Below are 18,338 nucleotides of genomic sequence, written 5' to 3' on the forward strand. Positions count from 1 at the left end.
ATATAGGATAAGGCTAATAAACTGCAGCACATTCTATCTCCCCCATTTTGAAATAATGGCAGTGCAGTGGTACCAATGGTCATTTGTGTAGTAAGTCTGCTTTTTATTCACTGGTTATGTTCATCTGACTTTCTACAAAATTGTTTGAAGACTACCATTTATGAATTATTACAACTTGACTTTTATGGCAAAGCTGCTGGTACCGTGTTGCCTATAGCAACATTGCAGTTTTCTAAGCAAATCAGGGAATAAATTGCTTCCTTTTTCCTTCTGCGTGAAAACATGTTAATATTTCTAACAACAAGAAGTATCATCCATCTTTGCCTTTGAAAATTATGTCATTTATGTCTATGATGTCATTTATTTCTATGAACTATGTCAGAACTGTGAAAATAGCTCATCTAGGGGAACTGCTTTCTTTTGTCTTCAGAAACAGACAACTTCAGGTCTCCTTTTATTGTTTCTCCTCTAAGTCTAGAGATGGGACAGATTAGGATGTCCCTTGGCTGTGTTTGAAACCTCTGAGTTAACTTTCAAAATAACTGAGATTTCTATGCTTTCTGTTCTTCCCATACTTAGAATCCTGATTCAGAATTCAGCATGGTTAATGTGAATTTCTAAAGCATCTGTCACTGAACAGAACATGTATTTTAATTTCATGCAGTGTTGGATATGTGCTAAGGTTTTGCTCTATCTCTTCCTTCCCTTCCTTCATGGTTCCTTCTTATAGAAACTTTTTTTCAAGTTGACTTTTTTTTTATGCTTTCCTAAGGCTTGATTTGGTGGCTTCCATTGCACATCAGGACCTTTGCAGGAAGGGCTGCTTAATAGCATCTTAAAAAAGTACTTAGTGCACATACAGCTTCTAGAAGGGACTGGTGTAAATGTGCAACACAAAATGGACTTAGTTTGTAATACCAGATAGAAGATACTGAAGTCTGTTTGATGCAACCACTGTCCTTTTTCAGCTGAGGCTTTACCAGGGCACTAGAGCACAGGTAATTTCTCCTGAGATAAATTTGCCTTTTATGTTTTTTTCTCTTTCTGTATTGGTACAGGGAACATTCAATTTCGTTTTTTCACTGCAGTGGCAGAGAATTTTAATTGCTTGAAAGTTCTGGTGAAACACTTGAAATCTATCTGACCACACTTGTTCAAGAGAATGAAGTTTCTTTAAGAAATGAGCAGACCCTGTAAGTAGGAGATCAAAAGTAGTTGGCTGCAGCAGATTCATAATTCCCCCTTTCTATAACTTCTGAAGAAATCAATTGTTTGGCTGCAGTGGAGAAATTTATGTTCAGAACTTACAGTTCTCTAGGGCTCAGAAATGTAATTGTGGTTTTGAGTGAGTTACCTTGTGTCAGCTGAACCATGATACTTGCCTATGTACCTATTTATAGCCTGGGCCAAACATGACTTAACAATGTCAAGTAAGCCTTGTCTGGATTTTGTGAAATTCATGTGTTTTACCTTGTGTTTTCATGGGCTGATGGGAGCTTTTCTGATTCTCTGATTCACTGTAGCTCAGCTGACACTAGGTAAATTCCGTGTGTGTCTGAGAACACAGAGAATGGTTTAATATTATTTAATTTTAATTGAAAATCTTTATGTAGCCTTTGTTTTCAACTTAGTTAGTTTTGGTGCTAGATGTTTCTATCTGGTTATTTTTAACCCTCAGGAAGAACCTAAGAAAGTTCGATTTGACTATGACTTATTCCTGCACCTTGAAGGCCACCCACCTGTAAATCACCTCCGCTGTGAAAAGCTCACATTCAACAACCCGACAGAGGAATTCAGAAGAAAGCTGCTAAAGGCAGGAGGGGTGAGTCCTGCACCCGTGTCAAAAGCCATCACAATAAAGATGTTGCTGCTTGTTGCTGGTGCATGATTAGTGTAATGAGAAAGATTGACCTAACAGTGAAATTAAGTGAAGTGTTTTTGTGATTAACTTCATACACAAGCTTGGTACGTGTCTTTAAGTGGAATGGGCAAACAAATGAGCATGTGCATTCCTTAAATACATCATAGTGTATTTAAGGAATACTGGAGGATAAGGATTTAAAGATACTGGATGGAAGTAATAAGAAAATAAAATGTGTTTCATTGAAAGAAGTTCTATAGTTCTATATTAAGCAAAATAAATTCAGTAGTTATAAGGTAGAACAAGTCAAAACTCTTAACTATAAACAAACCTACTTAAATCTGTGTAATATCACACAGTCTGAATCAGAAAAATGTACTGACTTCTTCATGTGTTGCCAGAATTAAGTGATGTAAAAAAGCCAAAAGGAAGTTTGCCCATATGGAGGGATGAGAGGGCCCGAAAGGCCAAACCTTTAGGTTTACACTTTGTCTGTGAAACTGTTCTGCTGTATTTCACACAATGACAGCGTAATTCATTGTGTCAGGAACAATCAGAGGCTCAGCCATGAGGTCTCCTCAGGACTTGACTCCTCCTAGCTGGGGTGTGAACTCTCCCTGAGCTCGGCTTCACTGCTGGGCCATCTTCATGGGACCGAGCCTCTCATGGTTCAGGCTGGGCTGCTGCCTCTTGCCTCCTTCCACACACCACTGTGAAGAGCCTGTGTCTCCTCTGTTCCCTCTGATCACTGCCGTGCTGATGGGAGGGAATGGAGGAGCTCATGCCCTCCTTGGATGCCCCTGAAGCTATCCCTCCTTTCACCTGAGCCAGCCCTAGGCCTTGTAGCTGCTTCTCGCTGCAGTCTCCAGCCCCACGGTCTCAGTTACCTCCTTTCACCTCCCACCATTTTGTTGGTGGTGTTTGTGTTAAGAGATCCAAACTGTAGGCAGTATGTAGATAGGGTCTGACAAAAACAAAGTAGAGGATGTAGTTCTGACCCTCCCCTGGCTCCCAGGACTGTGGCCACCTCGCAAGAATTGGGAGACTGATAGCCCTTGTTGCTGCCTGGGCCCTGGCTCAGCTCATAGCCTGCCCAGGCCATGTTACAGCCCTAGCCTCTTGGCTGCAGGGCTCTGCCTTGCTGGGGCACTTCTTGGTATTTGGCATTTGTCCTCATTTTATTTTATGCGGCTGCTGTTAGCCTATTCTTCCAGACTGCCGGGGTCCCTTCTGCAAGCCCTGCTTGCTGTGAAGTGTCAGATGCTTCACTCCCCAATTGACTGTTATTTGCAGACTGCGTGAGTGTATCTTGCCTCCTTTACCAAGTCACTGACAGAGATGTTGAGAAAGCCTTCGTGCTGTGAAATTTCAAGTGTTAATGCCAGTGGCTATTTTATTTTGAACCAGCCATAACAAAAGTGGGTAACCTTTTTTGGTACCTTTAGGCAATAGTAGGTTCTGGGCTGGAGATAAGAGGGAGCTAGTGTGAGAATCTTCAGTCTGCTGAAGAGATCCTTTGAAAACAGAGCAAAACCAAGTAGCCTGTATAGTCTGAAATATACTGTTAGCCTCCTGAAGAACAGAACTGTTACATCTGTAGTTACATTGATATAGAAGCATGTGCAGTGTTTTCTGTTTGCATTTATAAGGTGCAAGAGGCTTTTTAGTGTGTTTGCAAATAAAACATCGAGATTGTATTCTGGAAGACTTCATGAGCCATTTTTTAAATATTTGTTAACAACAGACTGGATAAGATTGATAAGTTTTGACCACAAATGTAATAAATGTAAGTAATGCCAGCAGAGAATTTGGAGTTGAGGAGTAATGGTCAAAAAGGTTAAAGTAGGAAGCTTCCTTTTCATTGCTGGTTTTCTGAGCCTTTTACTTTTAGGTTTCTTGAGTTAACAAAAGCAAGAATGTTGCCTAAGAGTGAGCAACAAAATGTGACATGTTTTGATCAAATTCTTTCCCTGAATATAGGGAATGACCAGTATGATCATTCTTAAAATGCATAGCTTCATTGCTTTTTGTCTTCTGGATGCTTCAGACTGCATGGCTTTTTCTTTTTCTCCATTTCCCCAGTTTCTTTTCAAGAAATTAATACCTTCTCATGAAGTGATCAGTTTTCTGCATCCCTCTGCGGACTTCCTGGTCTGGAAGTCTGATCTTTATCTGATCAGCTTGGCAGAAATAATGTAATAGCATTCTATCTTTTAGGGACTCTAGTCCCTAAAAGTTTCTCCGAGGGGCTTACATCTCCTGGTGTTGAAAAGCCCATTACACTTTATGAAATACTGGAAACAGGCTTTTTTGAATCCTGTAGATACCCTGAAAAGCTTCTGACTTTCCCTTCTAAGTGTGTGAGTCTGTTGTCTGTTCTACAGAGAGCATTAACTCATTTGTAACTTCCATGCTTTAGACTGAGAAAAGCATTTAAGGGTAATAAAGTATGAGATGGGTTTTGCACTTACAAATAAGACCAAACAATTAATACTTCTAGCTTATGGCTACATTCGAGAAAAAAATAACAGTAACAAGTTGCTGAATTTTGATAGGCAAAGAATCTGGCAAAATTAGGCTCATGTCCTTCAAAATGAATGAGATACGATATTAATGTAAAACGCTGAGTGAGCATTGAGTAAAATCCTTTAAAATGGTGGACTATTGCTTACATGCTTTTAAATAATGGTCTAAATTTCTTGATTTCTATGTACCTTGAAACCCAGATCTGATTCCTTTTCCTGCATTTTCACGTGGGCCGAATGATGTGAACTACAAAACATGATTATTTCTCATTTCCATAAACGTATGCATATTACAAATAGTCCTTCTGGAGGGAGAACTGTAGGCTCACCTGGTACTTCTGTGCTGCCATGTTCAGTGTAGTTTTATCTCTGTATTTGTCTTTTGCTGCAGATTCCTTTAATTATCTCTTGGATGCTCCTAACTCCCCCGTCCTGTTACACATATACCTTGTGGCATCCCAAATGTGAACTAGTCAAGGTTATTTGCTACAGCCACTGTTTTTCTGTCTTTCAGGCTAAGAAAGTTTTGTTGCCCTTCTCCATCCTTCTTGTCCATTAAGGTCTGACTGGCTATCCTGTAGCTCACTTGAGACAGTAAGAGTAACACTGGGATACCACAGGTGATTAAAAAGTCAGAACTCAACTGTAGTACAGTTTTGCCACTGTGGCACTTGAGTTAGGCAAACAGGACATTTAGGGTAGTACCAATCATGTAGATTAGCTCTGTACAATATTTGTTTCTTAGCATTTTATTTGATATCATCAGAATTGAAGCGTAATGGTGCAGTCAGTCTTCATTATTCGGAGTTCACCAACTTGATTTCTTTTCTAAGAGGCGGTTACATTTCCAGGCCTTAGAAGAAGGATCTGATTTGGCTTCAGAGATTCTCTAATCAAGAATGTACCTTTGGTTCTGTCTTAAGCTATATCCAATTGGCAAAGTTTTCCACCTTCAAAAATATGTTTTTTACACTGAACTTCCCGCAACCCCTTGAAAATATTGAGTTATGCTCAAATCCATCTCTACCATTCACCTGTTTTCAGTTGGCTTATTCTTGTAATTAAAAAATAGAAATAAAACGTTTTCAAGATTACACTGGACAAATTCAACGAAACCATACATTGTTTAGATTCTATACCTTTGTGTATATATATATATGTTCTGAATGACATTCCTTTTACAAAGGTTTGCTGTGCAAATGATGCCATTGAGAATTTTCTATACCATTTATGCAGCGTGGTACCTCATCATCTGTAGCTACCAGGTGTACAAGTATACCCATATGAATTAGCAACCTGTTTCTTGAAATCCCCAAGGGTACAGGTGACTACTTTTAGTTGATCCATGTCTTACCAAGGAAGTCATCAAGCTACTGGAAGTGAAAGAACTGTATGCATGCAGTCTCCTACACAACTCATCCTCTAGGCACAGCATGAAATTATGCCTGAGCAGGTACAGTAGGATTAAAATTTTGATCATGTAAACACCATTAAGTGTTGACCCTTATGCAGTCATTCCTTCCAAGATTTTTCAGTCACCTTTTGTGATCAGTTTCAGCCTTAGAATCTGAGAGACCTAAGAAAGGTCTCGAGGAAGAAGAGATGGCACAGGGATTGCTGCGTATGGATTTCAGAAGAAAACTGACACTGGGAAATTACAGTGATTGAGAAAAACCTTCAAATTTGAAGTAGATTTTGAATGCTGAATCCCACGGAAAACACAAATAGAGTCTGATTCCATTTGTGTATTTCATATTGTCAGTAGTATCAGTTTTATTGCTTTTTTGGGTTGCATGTTTTTCAGTTGAAAGAAAAAATTGAAAATTACACCTAGTCTGTTTAGTGAGCTAGTAAAAATAAATTAATGTTGAAGATGCTGAGTGATAGCTGTCTAACATTTTAGAATTAAATTTTGCCACTGGAAAAAAAAAATTTGCTCAGGCATCACTTGTTTGAATATGATCTTACAAATAACTTAATTTCAATTCTTACAGGAAAAAGTAGTGAAAATATTTTCAGTCTGCATTAAGATAGTTTGATACTGCCTCTCTCTCATAGCTGCAGATGCATAAACAAAAATATTTGTGTTGTTTTGCAAGTTTAATTGGAAGTTAAATATTTTTGCCTTTTTGGCAGGACACTCAAAATTAGTTGTTTAATCCAGAAGTATATAGACAAAATTTAATAGTTGACTTTTCTTTCCTAAAAGGAAAAGACCTTTCTCTACCCCTCAGAGAGCAGTTAACGCTGTGGGCAAAAATAGTAGAATTCGCTACTTTATTACAAATGCAAAGGCCTGTTAATGGTGTGAGGTTTTATGTTTACAGGATGCAAGAAATAGATCACTTTTGGAGTAAAAATTATTCTATTTAGCAATAGATGAGTCCTTTATTGTTGCTTTCTTTAAAATTCGTTAGGAAATATAAGAGCACTGCTTCTGTAACAAGACAGCTCTTTTCTTAAAGTCAGTTAATCTGTTAATGAGTGGGAGAGACAAAGACTTATTCTGAGAGGGATGCAATTTTTAGAGAAAATTATCAAGGTAAAAACATAGGTTTTGCCAAAACCCACTGCATTCTGTTGTTTGAGGTTTTTTCATGTCTTTGTGGTTTTATGGTTTAACGTTTGAGAAATGTCTTTTCAGTCAGTTGGGATGTCTGTGTAGTGCCAGTTTTAAAAGATATGTTCATAATCCATGTAATGAAGATGAAATTGTGGGGATTTCCCTCTTTTCAGCATCCTCCCTATTTCCTGGCAAATTCCTCTATATCAGTTGGAATAGTTGGCTTCTACCCAGAACCAGCTTTAGGTATAATGCTGCTCTAGGGAAGGGATTATCTTTAATCTTGTGCTTTTTATATTTAAGTAATTGAATTTTCTTGAACTACATATTACTTTACTTAGAAGCAAAGTAAAATTTTAACATTTTTTAAATATTGCTTTAAATATAAAAGTTGTTCAGGATTGCTGTATTTTTTAGCTAATGATTTATATTTTGGAACTTCTGCCTTAATGGGACTTGTATTACTGCTAGGTTTTTTTCTTAGCAGTGTGTTATCATCTGGAATTTCAAAATACAGGTCCACATACCCATGCTGTGTAGCTCATGCTGGGGTCCATGCTGTTTCATCATGACTTTAGGTATTAGTGTTGCAGTGGTCATTTAAAATCATTACTACTTTCCCCCCATATCTCAGATGTACTCTTTAATGTTGAAAAAAGTGATGTGTAGGAACCTGTTTGTCACTGTAAAATGATACAGGATGTGGCAACCCAGAGCCAAAGAGGTCCAGTTATTTGCTACTGATGCATGATGAGTATAATTCATGATGAGTGCTGCAGAAGTGTTGTAATAATGGTTCATTTTTCCTAGAATTCTAACAGGCGTCTTGTAGCTTTTACTGAAAGTGCTGTTGGAATTTTTCTGCAGCACACTGTGGTAAAGCTCACTGTCTGTTCTGAATATACTGTATGAGGGTGTTCTTTGATGAGCAGCTCAGTAAATTAAACTGTGCAGTTAGCTGTAACAGGTAGCTTGGTGTGGATCTGATTATTGCAGCTTTATTGATGGCCTCCTTTCATTCAGGAAAATGAAAAACTAGGTACAGACAACAGATTTTTGATAGTGGCTCATTCACCTGCAGGAGCTCTGATGTGCATTAATAAGGAAATTGTGTTGTCTGGACCTGTGACAGCTCACACAGTTCCTGACTGAGTAAATATATATGGGTTGTGGTAGATCTGTGACTCCTATGCATCAGGGTTGGCACAATCATAAAATAGTTGCAGTTGGAAGGAGCCTTTACAGGTTATCTAGTCAGCAGGGACATGTCCAACTAGATCATGCTGCTCAGAGCTCCATCCCATCGACTTTTAGTGTTCCCAGGGTCCACTACATCTCAGTGAAGTGTGTTCCAGTGGTTCACCACCCTCAGTGAAAAAAATTACATTGTTATAGCTAGTCTAAATTTACCCTATTTAAGTTTCCAACTACTATCCCTTGTCCTATTGCAACAGGCCCTGCTAAAATTGATCCTCCAGTTCTCATGAAGCCCTACTTTAGGTACTGAAAGGCTGCTATAAAATCTTTCCAGAGCTTCTCTTCTCCAAGCTGAACAGCCCCAGCTCTTTCAGTCTGTCATTATAAGAAGAGTGCTCCATTCCTCTAACCATGTTGGTGTCCCTTCTGTGGACTTGATCCATCAGTTCCATGTCCTTCCTGTGCTGTGACCCCAGAGCTGGATGCAGGGTTTCAGGTGGGGTCTCAGCAGAGCAGAGCAGAGGGGCAGAATCCCCTCCCTGGCCCTGCTGCCCACGCTGCTTTGGATGCAGCCCAGGCAGGATATGTTTGGCTTTCTGGGCTGGGAGTGCTCATGGCTGGGTCATGTCCAGCCTCTCATCCCCCAGCACCCCCAAGTCCTTCTCCCCAGGGCTGCTCTCCATCTCCATCTGTTCATCCCACAGCCTGTGGTACTAGAGGCTGCCCTGGCCCAGGTGCAGCACCTTGCAATTGTGTGCATTTGTAGTAATGGGCAATAAAAGAAGATCAGCTTTCCATGGAACATTTTAAGATTGTTCCGCATTCCTCATGTTAAAAGGACATGAAAAGCAAGGTTTTGTTTTGAAGGTGAGTTTTTCTTGTTGGGTACACAGGTACTCTTAAGTTTTCAAGCATCTATTGGTAGATAAATGTTATCTCCAAAATGTCAATTTTTTCTTTTTTGTAAGGAAACTTCAGAATTATTTGTTAGTAGGTTTAGTACAAGCTATTATAATCCACTAGGTATGGCAATTTCATAATTTTCCCCGTATTGCTGGAAGAGGAATAGTGCAGGAGGCTTCCTGATTATATTATGGTAATTGGTAGTGCACAGTTGTTCCCTGATCCATTCCTTTTCTCAGAAGTGCATGGAACTACTTTAATTAAATGCATGGCAGTTTTTCTTTCCATAGCATTTAGTTGTCTTGAGTAGCAGATTGGAATGTCCTTAGAAATACCCTAAGAGAAGCTTTGTACAAGGGCATGTATTGTTAAGGGAGAATGGCTTCAAACTGAAAGAGAGTAAGTTTAGATATTAGGAAGAAATTATTTACTCTGATGGTGAGGAGGCACTGGAACAAGTTGCACAGAGAAGTTGTGGATTCCCCATTTCTTGGAGTTTGGATGGCAGTTTGAGTGACCTGGTGTAGTGAAATGTGTCCCTGCCCACAGCAGGGGGCTTGGAACCAAGATGATCTTTAATGTCCCTTCCAACCCAAACCATTCTATGCTTCTAAGATACCAGCAGCTCAGATGTTATGGATACTGGTCACTTCAGGTTGATTATTCCTACCCAATAGTGTGAATATCAGTGGATCTCCTCTATGCACTGATTGTGGGGAAAAAGTAGGTTTTCCTTTGCCCTGGCAAAGTTGTTTTTCATTTAAAGCAACTGGTAGACAAAGGTTTTAAATGCAAGCTCAATAGCTGAAGGATAGTGAAGTGAGTTTTTGGTGAACTAGAGGCAAGGTATCAGTACCAGCAGAGCAGTTAGATTATGTGAGAGGGATCAACAGTCCCCCTTGAGGAAGTTGTGGGCTGCAGTGGAGTCATCCCTCAGCCTTCTGTTCTTAAGCTGAACAAGTCAAGTCATGTCAGCTGCCTTTCACCCCACTGGTTGCCCTCCTCTGTACACTCTCCAGTTGTCTAATGATGTCCTTCTTGTGCTGAGGTGCCACAGCTGCATGCAGGACTCAAGGTGAGGTCACATCAGTGCAGAGTAGAGTGGGACAATCACCTCCCTTGACGTGTTTCTCCATACAGCCTTTTCTGCTGTTCCTGTGTTATTTGTACCCTGGTATTAAACTATGAAACCAACTGTTCTCCCTTCACCATCTGTCTGGTGCTTATCCAGTACCAGGTCTCCTAAAGCTCACTTTTAAAAAACACTTAAAATATTTGTGAACAAGCCCAACTAATGCTCTGCTTTTACACACTGTATTACTGTTATCATTTGCCCCATGAAAGACAAGTTTTGAGATTAGCTATATCTCTGCTAAATAAAATCAAGCAAAATCTTTGAGGGAACAGCAAAACTGTAACTAGAAGTTAATTTTTTGCATATTGGTGAATTCAGAATGTGGTTATATGTCTGTTTAAATTGACTTGTTTAGTGACTGCTGTTGTCTCACCTTGCTTCATTGACACCAGTCAATGTCTTATTCCACCAGTCTGGCTGATCCCACTTAGCAGTTGACTTTAGAAGAGACCAAGAAGAATTAGTCATGTTCCTGGGTTTTGTCACTGAAGTGATTCATTGTGGGTCCAGCCAAGTACCAGCTGCAGGTGTCCTTTGCTGCCTGGCTGAAGCATGAGCTACAGTTCCCCCTCTCTTGAGCTGTATCTCTAGGCAGCTGTAAGACAGCAGGGTAATTGCAATGCAGGAAGGAGGAAAAAAGTTTAAAAAGTGTGTGCTGTGCTGGAGAGTTATTGCTGTGCTACTAGTGAGCTTGCATTCTTGCTGCAGTAGTGTCTTGCTGTGGTATACTCATTCCCACCTTTTCCATCTTTGGTGTTGCCTTGGTTTAATAGAGGCATATACATAGATATTCCCACAGTCAAGCAGTGTGTGTTGTCGGTGTGGTAGAAGCAATGTGAAGAAAGGGACTTACTCTGAAAGCTGGCAGAAGTACATGTGCCTGTGATTCTGTGGCCTGGAAAAAGGGCAGCTACCCACTGCAGAAATTGCTATAATTCTGTCAGCTGAGGTCTTCCAGTAAACTTAAATTGGATGTATAGTTGTCACTGCCCTAAATTTAGCCAAAAGGGAAATGCATATTAATTCAAAAAGGTGTTGGTAATATAGGGGCTTTCTCCATAGATGATCTTGACAAAGAAAACGAACATATTGGATGTTATTTAGCACTAATATTAACTTCTTTTTTTGAGGGGTTGAAATAATTTATTTTTTATTTTTTTAGTGTTATGATGGACTTAAGGAGGAGCATATACTTATTCTGTCAGAAATCTTTTCGGAAGAGAAGTGTGCGTTTTTTATCACAGGGGCCAAAGAGCTAATTTTACATGACACTTCATGGTCTCATGTCATTTCTTGTCAGCTTTAAAGGTGGTATAGTCTGTAGTCTATCTTAACTGTGTGCATTGTTAATCACATTAAAATTTTGAATTTACAGTTGCTATTTTTTGTAGGGTTTATCATGAAATAACATCTGCAGGACTCAATACACTGAAATTTTTAGTTTTATTTTTTAATGTTTTTAGGGATCATGGTTTGGTATGTCCAGATTTTATTTTCGAAAACCACTACAGGATTTATTTTCTCCTGCATGTTACTAGATTGCCGAATCAGACCTCACATGGTATTAATACTGTTCATCCCATCCCTCTAAATCTTTCTGTAGACTGTTATCCTGTTTGAAACAGTCTGTAATATGGAGACTGTTAATGGTCCAAATACTTGCCTGAGATATCTTGGAACTCCATACACTTTGGAAAAAAAAGTCATCTTTCTAAGAATGCCTGTGTACATCATGAATATATGAATATTTCCAAACTGTAATGTTTCTGAATTTTAAAAAGAAAATTTATGCAGTGGTTAAACCTCAGTGAGTTTGTTTCAATGGATCAGACTTCTGTGCTTCGGGGAGAAAATGGCAGCTTCCAACACTAGGAGAAAGAATTTCTGGCAGAGTTTTTGTTTCTTTGGTTTTAATTTCAGGGTAGGGCAAACCCTGATTCTCCTGACTAAATTTTTCTTCAACATGGATATGCATATTTTTGTCATGTGAATGTATGAACAAAACTATTTTGGGCAATAAAATATCTGCTTAAACTCTGTAATTAATAAGTAACTTTGCTTTTTTTCGGAATGACTTTAATTTTATGCAAATGATACGTTCTGTTAAATTTGTGGCTTTAAAAATGCTGCAGAGTTTGACTTAAAGAACAATACTATTCAACACCTATTTGACATTTTCTGTGAGGGAAAGTAATGCTAAATACATACATTTTCTTTACCTGTTGCCCAGGTTTATGGTATGCACATGTGGCTATAGATTTTCCAACTGGCTGATTGTTTTTGTTAGCTTGTGCCTTCTCTTGTATTCAGCTGAGTTTAATGCAACCAAAGACCTTGGCAAATTGAGATAAAAAGGCATTTCTCCTGCTAAAGGATCACTTATTGTGATTCACAATAACTAATTATAATCAAAAATGCCATTATTGCAAGAAGAATGTTGTTGCTTTTGGACAGATGATTTTTCAGAGCTTTGGCTTTTGGCAGACTCTGGTTTAGAACAGCTTAATTGCCTTCTTCCTCTGCCTTTGCCATGTAGCTACAGTGTTGAAAACAGGCTGATTAAAAAAATAAATTGTTGCCTGGACGTGTCTCTTAATATTCCCCAAGCTACCATGTATCTTTTGAGCAAAGTGGTCTGGAACAAGATTCATTTTGAGAGGTGTTTAAAGATTTTAATTTTTTTTTAAATTAAAAGCCTGTCTTCAGGAACCTCTATGCAATAAAATATCATCCTGACTTGGAGAGGTAACATTGGAATATGCATACCTACGTCCTTGATTTCCCAGTATTTTTAATGTAATGTATATGAGGCATGTGGTGGGTCAGATCATTCCTGTCCCCTGAGTCAGAGGATGTTTTGGTCATCTGAAGAGGCAAGGATAAACACATAGGATATCTACAAAACCAGTGTCACTTTGTGCATGGGAACCTTTGGGAAGAGAGACGTTTCCTTGCAGGTGTAGACCTCTGCATCTTCTTTCCAGCTTTGCAGGGTTTGTCAGACAGGTAACCTGTCTCTAGCATTTGGTGCCTTGAAACAATAGATAAATGAATGGCTGTGGTAGGAATCATAAAATCCAGATACAGCAGTACTATAGCAGAAGACAGGATCTTAACTGGGTTTCCCAGAGACAGACTGAATAATCTTTACATGTCAGGTAACTGCTCAGTAATAGCTGATTTACTTGTGCATTCTGGAAATGATCTGTTTGTACTTAAGTCTTTAAAATCAAGAAAGGGAGCTAGATCCTCTGAACAGCAAACTCTCTGCTTGCTTACCAGCCACACAGTTTACTGTACACTAGGTAACACAGAAGCCTGAAGTTAGAAGCTGAAGTTATAAACATACTGCTTTTAAACATACTTTAAAATCTCCATCTGTTTTTACACGGTATCTTTGTGATGGGTTAACCTTGGCTAAGATGCTTGGTCGCTCACACTGCCTCCTCTGCCTCTTGGGGAAGGGAGAGAGGATAGATGTCGGAACCCAGGACACTCCTCTGGGTGACCTGGATGGCTTGGGCCCCTGGCAGGGGGCTGACGAGCCCTGGCAGAAGGCCGAAAACACTTGGGGATTTGATCTTAGCCCCTGGGAGAAATTACCGACCATGTATGAAGAATCACAGGTCACAAAAATCTAAGTAGCATAGTGGTAGTAAGCATGGGGTGAAGGGAAAATTTTGAACCATGTACAGGGGGGTTTAGAGCCTTGTACAGGGGGGTTTGGGATTCTGTACATGGGGGTCAGGGGGTCCAAGATGGAGGGATTTGTGTGTGCCCTGTCCTTCTTCTTTCTTTTCCCTGGCATCCGTGTTCAGGATGATGTTGGCACTCACAGGTTGGTTTAGAGTAGAAAGTCACTGTCTAACATAGGTGATTGGTATTGGAAAATAACTGTAAACATAGTATACATAGTTTTTAGTATAAAAGATAGCACCAGCCCAGGAGGCGGGTAGTGTGCCTCGCACCGACCTGCCAGACAGGCCTGTGGCGGGCCGGAGAAAAAACATTTTAGATAAGCAACAATAAACGACCTTGAGAACCACAAATGAAGGACTCCGACTCTTTCTTCGACCATCGGGCTGGCTCGGGGTCATCCCGACGATAGGGAACCCGAGAGATAGATTGGGAAGGCTCCATGGGTCAAGGTGCAGGTAGGGAGATTGCTTACCAGTTAATGTCATGGGAAAAAACAGACTCTTTTGGGGGAAAATGAATTATTGATTATCAGTGTGATTTCATTAAACTGTCCCCTCTTGAGAAGAAACATGGATATTGTTTGTTGGACTTTTATTCTCCAACTGGTGTGATTTGCTAGGCAGGTGAGACTCTGCTCTTGTGGTAATGTTTTACTGACATGCTTTCCCTCTTACAACAGATGATGGTAATGTCAGATGGCACATCGTTTTCTTCAGGGCAGAGCCTTCATCTCCCCAGCCTTCCCAGTAACTCTCTGTCTTTTTCTGAAGTGAAGAAGAAATCATCTCATGGGCCAAAGGTGAGACTTATTTTGCTGGAATATAGTTGAGCCAAAAGTGCTTTTCCTGATAATTAAATTAATTTTTTAAAAATTCTACATGTATTTTGCAGTGTTTTAATTGCTAGGCCAGTGATAGCAGGTATTGACATTTCTTTGCTCAGGACGGCTGTGAGAACGGGTGCTGGTTACGGTTCTCTTGTTTTCTTACTTGTACAGTTGTTTTACTCTTGTTCCAGAAATAGTTGTAATGGTATCTTGTAGTGTTAGAGGATTACAGTGATGGAAGTGTGATCTGTGGAAATGTAAAGTGTGAGATAATACTATAATAATAATAATAATAATAATAATAATTATTATTATTATTATTATTATTATTATTATTTCATTTATTAATAATTTTTCAAGGTAATTGTATAGACTTGAAGTGGTGTTCTTTAGGATTTTTAGTTGTGTTTAAATTCAAGAGGTTAATTATTTCCTAGATGTTTCAAAGAAAGCAATGTGTCATTGGTCTCTAGGATATCAAATTTTGAATCCCCAACTTAAAATGCAGTAAAAAGGTATAGCCCAAGGAACCTCCTGAGTAATACAAATGGACCTTTCTGAAATAGCGGATGATTTCTTGACAAAATGAGCTAATGGTATGGGAAAATGAAGGAGTATGTTGTTGTTTATTCACATAAAAAATGTAATGCAAGCCTTTTCTCTATTCTGTTAAATTGTTTTAGGCTTTTCATTTTCTTTTGTAGATTTGAAGTATGTCACTTAATCTTGCAGTGCATGTACTTAAAGGGGCAATACCCATTTTTATTAATAACTTTCATGTTCACTCTCTGTGCCAAATCTTGTACCTTACAAGAATTGTCAGGTAATGAATTAAGGGTATGCCTAAGAAAAGACAGTAGGGATACATAATAAGCAAGAGCAGGCAAAAAATGTTCTTTGACATGTCTCTGTCTGGTGTGCGTTGTACATCAGTTCCTCACAGTCTCTAATGCAGGTGATCTTGCAACATTTAAAAAATATATGGAAGTGTGGTTATTTTCCTAATGAGATGCTGAGGTGTAATCTGAGGATTAAACTGAAGGTCCTTATTTTGGCATGCTGAAATGACTGTTTAATGCCTCAAAGGAAAGAAGCTGGGTACACATGGTGCTGAAGCAAGGGGCTGCTGGTTACACGGTTACACTAGGATGTATCTCCATCTGATTGGGTGCCAAACATGAGTTACTCTGACACTTGACCATCTCTAACAGGGAGTCTTGAGATGCTGGTAGGTAGGTCTCTAGAGTTCATTTTCCAATCACTTCTAAAGCATTGGCTGTAATGTTGATTCACTCATGCCTTGCTTTCCATGCCAAAGCAGATATGCTGAGGCTTGGGTTAATAAGCAACCCAAACACCTCTAGAAGGACTTCTCTAATAGGGAGTCTTGAGATGCTGGTAGGTAGGTCTCTAGAGTTCATTTTCCAATCACTTCTAAAGCATCGGCTGTAATGTTGATTCGCTCATGCCTTGCTTTCCATGCCTAAGCAGGTATGCTGAGGCTTGGGTTAATAAGCAACCCGAACACCTCTAGAAGGACTTCAAAGAGGTATTGACATGATACTGGTCATGTACATACATGGGTCCTGTACTAATTCCCTGCCTAGGTAACCGTACACTATGGTAAGTCTTGAATCTCAGTTTTTTGTGAGCAAGTGTAAACCTGGGAAGTAATTTTCTAATCTGTATTTAGACAGTAAACTTCCATCTGATGTGGAAGATTGGCAAGTGTGGAGTGAAGGATGGTGAAGTGTGTATTTGCTGCACTCATCCATATAAACTATTGCTCGAAATCTTTAATTTTTTGCTGAAGCAACTTGAACATCTACAGAGAGTTTGGCCCATACTGTGCAGCTATATGAGTCTAACCTGAGGAGGTTAGACATGCATCACATTTCAGGATTCCATCCGTAGAATTTTTAATAGTGAGGACAGATGTTTTATCAAAACACTGTTTTTTGTCAGTCCATGTGGATATTTGATTTTTCCTCTCCCCCCAGCAGTCATTGCTTCACTCTGTCCAACTTGGAAAACACACTTATGAGCAGCTGTCCTTTTATCTCATAAATATCTGCCTTGCTGAGAATTATAAGCTATTATTGAGAAATGGAAACACAAGATAACCTTGGATTTAGTGTAACAGTAAAGTTTGGGGTTTTTGTTGCAAGTTCTTGGAGCTGAAAGGCCTTGAATTTTGGTCTTCAGTGTTTTTGTTCTGGTTGGAATGTAGAAAAATTCCAGCCAATGTACAAATAGATTTTTGGTTTTGTCATTTGGAGTAACCCCAGTGATGGAACAACTTCAGTGTCCAGATTTCACTTAAATATGCCTCTAGAATAAGAGCTGCAGGAAAGTCTTGATAGTTCTTGGACATAAGTTGCTTGTCCCAGATACAAAAGTGTACTCCAGGTGTCTGTACTGGGTGACTTTGGGATTTTTCTGCTGCAGCAATAGGCCTTTGATGTGCTTGGCCTAGTTTTGATTTGTTTTGTCTGTGAATACCACAGTTAACTTTGAGGCCAGTTTTAAACTTTGAGTGTGGAAAAACCAGAACCGTATGCTTATCTGTTTGCCACTGCAAAGTACCATATAAACTATGTGGTTAGATAAGAATTTAAATAACAACAAAAAAACCAGTGCAACAAAATGTTATTCTTGGTTTAGCATTCACTTACGAAAAATATAATAAAGTATTGTTGAAGTATGAAGTAAGAGACACCTGTCAGTTTGCTTTCTGTCACATTCACTTCTGAAATATGTATTAAATAGAGATGTTTGTATCTCTAAAGTGATTTTTAATTTTATTTTTTTCATTTAAGTTAATGGAGGTGGTATTAGTGGGCCCCAGTATTTTGATTCCAAACCAAAGCTGTAATCTTGGAAGTGCAGATGTTGTGCAGAAATGTATGAAAACTTTTACTTTGTGCATTTCTTCAGAATGTAAGAATAGCTGGCTACAGATACTTGTGTTGGTCTAAATCAGTGCTATTGCTATGCCTCTTTGCATTATATAAATATTGCATGCACAAAATAGAGAAGCTGCTTGGTTAGGTTTTTCAGGGGGATGATTGTGTCTTTTGCAAAGAACTGTAGTATCATCTGTACAGAAATGAGATTTATTTTATAAGCAAAGAAAACAGAGGCTTTTATTCCTATGTGTGACCAGAAAAAAACTCCCCCAGTTATCCTTCACTGTTAAACCAATGAGCTTTGTAATTCTCCATCTGCTTCTGATACTTCTGATGTCATTGATCATAACATTTTGGTAGGCTGGGTTTTTGTGGGAAGCAGGTAAATTCATCTTCTACCCCAGAATATTTTGGAGGCTCTCAAAATATTGTTGTGGTTTTCTTTCTTGTTTTTTTTTTTTTTTTTGCCCCCTCCCTGCCATCCCCAAATCAGCTAGTATTTCTATTTAGTAATAAACAAGTTTGTATTCAACAGAAATCTGAGTTTGCTTGATGAAGGAATTACTTTTAGATATCTTTCTCTTCTTTTTCCCTTGAGAGCAACAGACATACTTGAGACTAATTCTAGTCCATTGGCTTAATATGAACATTATTTCAATAGGTGTAATATTTTTTAATTAGAAATGAAAATAATGCACATTTTTATGATCTCTAGTACTA

General features: G+C 38.9%; 1 protein-coding gene across 6 annotated transcripts in view; it reads left to right on the plus strand.

The window, feature by feature from the left end:
* The window catches only part of MLLT3 (MLLT3 super elongation complex subunit), a 117,679-nt gene that overhangs the window by 57,672 nt on the left and 41,669 nt on the right, over window positions 1-18,338 (plus strand). For 5 of the 6 annotated variants that reach the window (XR_005956684.1, XR_005956685.1, XR_005956686.1 and 2 more), the window contains exons 4-5: window positions 1,679-1,822; window positions 14,563-14,682. Coding sequence is in view for 3 of the 6 variants with exons in the window: in XM_041485567.1 (XP_041341501.1) it covers window positions 1,679-1,822; window positions 14,563-14,682 (264 nt within the window). In the remaining 3 variants the exon portion in view is untranslated. The remainder of the gene's footprint in view (window positions 1-1,678; window positions 1,823-14,562; window positions 14,683-18,338) is intronic. The other variant, XM_041485570.1, reaches the window with a different exon arrangement.

Source organism: Pyrgilauda ruficollis, unplaced genomic scaffold (genome assembly GCF_017590135.1).
Source record: "Pyrgilauda ruficollis isolate IOZ18807 unplaced genomic scaffold, ASM1759013v1 scaffold71, whole genome shotgun sequence".
Taxonomy (NCBI): Eukaryota; Metazoa; Chordata; class Aves; order Passeriformes; family Passeridae; genus Pyrgilauda; species Pyrgilauda ruficollis.